This window comes from Pogoniulus pusillus, chromosome 8 (genome assembly GCF_015220805.1).
Source record: "Pogoniulus pusillus isolate bPogPus1 chromosome 8, bPogPus1.pri, whole genome shotgun sequence".
Taxonomy (NCBI): Eukaryota; Metazoa; Chordata; class Aves; order Piciformes; family Lybiidae; genus Pogoniulus; species Pogoniulus pusillus.
The window spans coordinates 36,286,274-36,291,326 of NC_087271.1; the positions used below are offsets into that span (position 1 = coordinate 36,286,274).

Here is a 5,053-nt window from a genome sequence, read left to right on the forward strand (position 1 = left end):
CCTCTGCTAGAATCTGCATTTGGAAGGAATTGTGCAATTTTTATGCAAACTGCTGCATCTTGTGCAAAGGGCTTGGGAAAAAGTGGCTGGAAAGGTGCCTGGTGGAAAAGGAACTGAGGCTGTTGGTCAGCAGCAACTGAACATAAGCCAGTGAGTGCCTAAGTAGCCAAGAAGGCCAACAGCACGTTGGCATGGATCAGCAACACTGTGACCAGGAGTACCAGAGTAGGGATAGTGCCCTTGTACTCAGCACTGGTGAGGCCACACCTTGAATATTCCGTTCAGTTTTAGGCCTGTCACTCCAAGGATGCTGAGGTGCTGGAGCAGGTCCAGAAGAGTGCAACAAAGCTGGTGAAGGGTCTAGAGAAGAGATCTGATGAGGAGCAGCTGAGGAAACTGGGGTTGTTTAGCCTGCAGAAAAGGAGGCTGAGAGGAGACCTCTGGATCTCCACAGCTCCTTGTAAAGAGGCTGGAGCCAGGTGGAGGTCAGGCTCTTCTCCCAGGAGACAAGTTATAGGACAAGAGGAAATGACCTCAAGTTTTGCCAGGGGATGTTTAAGTTGGTCATGAGGAACAATTTCTTCCCCAAAAGGGGGGCCTGGATAGAACAGGCTGCCCAGGGCAGTGGTGGAGTCCTCACCACTTTTCACACTGAGGGTGGTGAGACCCAGGCCTGGGTTGCCTAGAGGGTGGTAGTTGCCCCATCCCTGGAACCATTCCAGGTCAGGTTGTCTGGGGGGTCTGAACAAAAGTGTCTTCCACTGGGAATTGTTAATAATATTGAAGCACAGAATCAAAATTTCATCATGAAGCAATTTGACCTTATCACTAAAAATGTGCTTTAATGCTGGTCATCATCTTTCACTACCCCAGAGTGGCAGGTAGAGGGAAGAATCATAGAATCAACCAGGTTGGAAGAGACCTCCAAGATCAGCCAGTCCAACCTAGCACCCAGCCCTGTCCTATCAACCAGACCATGGCACTAAGTGCCTCAGCCAGGCTTTGCTTCAACACCTCCAGGGACAGAGACTCCACCACCTCCCTGGGCAGCCCATTCCAATGCCAATCACTCTCTCTGCCAACAACTTCCTCCTAACATCCAGCCTAGACCTCCCCCAGCACAACTTAAGACTGTGTCCCCTTGTTCTCTTGCTGGTTGCCTGGCAGCAGAGACCAACCTCTACCTGGCTACAACCTCCCTTCAGGTACAGATCCCAGACAGCTGAAGCCAAGTGGATATTAGTGAGGTGCTGCCTAGGGAGGTGGTGGAGTCACCATCCCTGGAGGTGTTCAGGAAAGGTCTGGTCATGACACTTTGGGACATGGTTTAATGGCCATGGTGGTGGTGAGTTGATGGTTGGACTTGATGATCTTAGAGGTCTTTTCCAAGCAACACAAACCTCTGCTTTGCAAATGGGAAAGACTTGCTTTCAATAACGCAACTCAGCACAGTCTCACAGACAATGGGAGCCTTTATTTGGATTATTTTGTCCTTTTATGCAACCTTTACTGTAAAACATTCTGGAGATACTGCTTAGAAAATACACATGGGGGGGGGGGAACCAACCCCACCCAAACACAACATATGTACATTTCCATAAAAATAGAATACATCTTGGCAAAAACCACTTGTGTACAGTGTATTGACATTACTGAACCAAACTGACAACTTCTGGGGGAGAAAAAAATGTTCCATTTGCCAAAACAAGAAAACCAAACCCCCAGACATGTTAAGTGAGCTGGGAGTACTGCAGTGGCTATGGGTTGGAGCTAAATAAATGGCTATAGAAGAACAACAGAGTAAGTAAACCAAGGAGTTATAAAATACCTGCTGTATAAAGTAGAAGTAGCCATGTTGGGGGTTTTCCTTCCAACAAATTGTGACATCTCTAAATTGCATGGGAAGCAAACAGTGCCAAATGCAACTCTAGGTCCTCTGGCTGAACTTGCCTGCCTCTTGTTTCAGCCTCTGCAGCTCTTAGGTGCAGTGGTAGGGGGTTGTGTTGAGCAGCTGGCATAGTGTAGTGCAGCTCTCATTCTGTCAGGTGTTTGAGAAGACAGGAAGAAGCACATCTAATAGGTGTGACACTGTCAGACACTTGGCAGCCTTTAAAAGATGTGAACTGCTGCACGTTGTAGAGTTGTTTTCTTCTGAGTTGCTTTCAGCAGAATCATAGAATCATAGCATCAACCAGGTTGGAAGAGACCTCCAAGATCATCCAGTCCAGCCTAGCACCCAGCCCTATCCAGTCAACTAGACCATGGCACCGAGCTCCTTGCTTACTGCTTGACCACAGCAGCTCATACTTTGACTTTGTGCTGGTTTTCAGAACCAGCTGTGGGAAGTGACTACTCCAGTGTAATAAATAAAGCAAGTGAGAACAGGTTCTCAAAGTCATGGCTTTTCCTCTTGAACTGGAACAACAGGGCTGAAGGGAGGCAAAGAAAAGAGCATAGCACCGCTTCCAAGTGAGGTGGTCACCACTGCTTGGCAGGCAGCAGAGTCAGGCTGGCAGTGGTGATGCTCACTGGCATTTGGGAAGGTGGTTAAGATGCCCAGGTGGGTGTTCAGTAGGGGTAGGCTGACACAGCTATGTAGACAATGAAAGTGGTCCGGTACTCGACGGCGCCGTCGGCGCTGTAGGACAGGGCCCTGACTCCCATGCGGTAGGTCTTGGGCTCTCGCAGCGGGCGGGTGGTGAAGACCACCCCTTTCAAGTTCTCATCTCGCAGGGCAAAGGGGATGGCTGGGTCCTCATCTGCCATCAGGAAAGTTGTCCTTGGGTGCACCACTTGATCGTGAGTATAGGCCACCAGCCGGATCAAATCCTGACCGGCAGCTATGCCGAAGGGGAGGGAAAGGAGTTTGTATTCCAAGGCATAGGTGCTCAGATCACACTCCAGGTCGTTGGCTGGGCAGCTCTTGAGACAGAACCTAGGAACAGACAGAGCATGTTAGCCCTGGAGAAGGCAGCCTTGGTCTAAAAGGAGAAATGCTTCCCCCCCATTCACTCTGTTTCTGCACACAATTTGAAACTGCCATATGGAGGTAATAAGCTCATACAATCCTTATCCATTGACCCTTTAAAGCTGCAGCTTTTGTGTCCCATGTTTAAATGTGTCCCATAGATGCAGTTTAATGTCCCACTTTCCCTCAATAGGATCGTGTCAGTAAGTGCCAAAGAGGTAACTTAAAGCTATTGGATACAATATTCGTCATTGAAGTCAATGGTGCATGAGTTGAAAAGGTTGGCTTGAACTGTACTAGGCAGGTCCATTTGAGGTGCCTGTGTTAGATCATGAAATGAAGACTTTGGAATGAAGAAGTGCAGAGCAGATTGTACTTTGTTAACCAAAAGTCAAGACAGGAGCTCTTTGCTGGCTCTGATTGTCAGTGCTAACAGAGGTCAAAGAACATCACCTATTTCAACTTAAGTCTCATTCCAGTTGAGCTTGGTCACAAAAGGTGGTTTCTGACTATGAAGCAAGTTCTTTTCTTTCAGTGCATTAGAAACCAAATTAATGTGTTTTTCTGGCACAGGGAAACAGAATAACCTACAAATAACAGCATTATTGTGGTGACTAAAAGAATACTTTAAATGCTTTGCAATTGATGGTGAAGCCTTCGGAGAAAGGAAGTCAGAAACGTTAGTGCAATGGCAGCCCCATAAGTGACAAGGAAAACTGCTGCTCAAGAATCAGATCATCAAGATGATTAGATCAGCTCAAGATCATCAGCCTTATGATGGGATGAAGGTTGGACTGGATGATCTAGTCCAACCAGCTTTGCTAGTGTGAGCTTTACTGCTGTCAGTCAAACTTAGATAAGGTTTCTGCTGAGGGATACAAGTCAAAGGTCTGAGCTTGAGTTGAGCAAAAAGGGCTGAAGAGAATACTTACCCAGAAAGAGGCTCTCGCTGGTAGTTTGGTGGACAAGGTGTGTCTATGCACTGGTAGCTTCCCCTCATGTTGAAACACATCTGATTTGAGCCACAATTAATGTTCTGCTCGAGGCACTCGTCGATATCTGAACGTCAAAACCATGCAAATAATCAGCTGCTGGTACTTGGATGAACTTGATCACAGAATCACAGACTGCTTTGGGGTGGAAGGGACCTTTAAAGCTCATCTAGTCCAACCACCCCGGCAGTGAGCAGGGACAGCTGCAACTAGAGCAAGTTGCTCAGAGCCTCAAACAACCTGAACTGGAATGGTTCCAAGGATGGGGTGTCTGCCACCTCTCTGAGCACCTTGTTAAGGGTCAAAAAATCTATCCAGGCCAGTGAAGGCTGAGCAGAGTGCAGAGTGTACCTCTGCACACAGAGAAATCTTGTCACAGTGTTTGAGACACAGGAGCCACTAGTTCCAGTAATGTCCATTTATTGCTATTAGCGTTTTACCACTGTGCAAGATGGTGCAGTTGTGTAAGAGCTGCCCTACAGCCACCATCCAACATAAACCATAGTTGTCTGGTCACCAGGGGCTAATTAGGTCAATGTTATTTTATTTGGTGCACCAAATGACCTGACAGTATCATACTGACCGAGGTGGGTTGAGGATGTTAATAGCTTTGCCTCTAGAGCTGCTGTCTGCTTGCTTGGAGCTCGGTGTGGAACATGAGGGAACACATAGAATCAGGCAGGGTTGGAAGGGACCACAAGGATCATCTAGTTCCAATCCCTCTGCCATGGGCAGTGAAACCCTGCCCCCAGGCAGGCTGGCCACAGCCTCCTCCAGCCTGGCCTTAAACACCTGCAGGCATGGAGCCTCAACCACCTCCCTGGGCAACCCATTCCAGGCTCTCACCACTCTGAGGCTGAACAACTTCCTCCTCACATCCAGTCTGAACCTACTCACCTCCAGCTTTGCTCCATTCCCCCCAGTCCTGTCACTACCTGGATGACCAGAGATAAGAAGTTCTAAATGTCTAATTTGATGGTGAGTTATGAAGTCTTAAAGTACAAAACCAAACCACTTTGAACACTGACTCTCATCTAGCAAACTCAAGGAGGGCTTGTGTCTTGTTTATTTACAGCTTGCTTTGTGACACACT

The 5,053-nt window shown here is 47.8% G+C and overlaps 1 protein-coding gene across 1 annotated transcript in view; it reads right to left on the reverse strand.

The window, feature by feature from the left end:
* Nucleotides 1–2,181: 2,181 nt before the first annotated feature.
* Nucleotides 2,182–5,053, reverse strand: part of HMCN1 (hemicentin 1) — a 279,812-nt gene continuing 276,940 nt past the window's right edge. The window contains exons 106-107 of the mRNA XM_064148057.1: nucleotides 3,901–4,027; nucleotides 2,182–2,935 (exon numbers count right to left, since the gene is read on the reverse strand). Of these exons, the coding sequence (XP_064004127.1) occupies nucleotides 2,569–2,935; nucleotides 3,901–4,027 (494 nt within the window). The 3' untranslated portion in view covers nucleotides 2,182–2,568. The remainder of the gene's footprint in view (nucleotides 2,936–3,900; nucleotides 4,028–5,053) is intronic.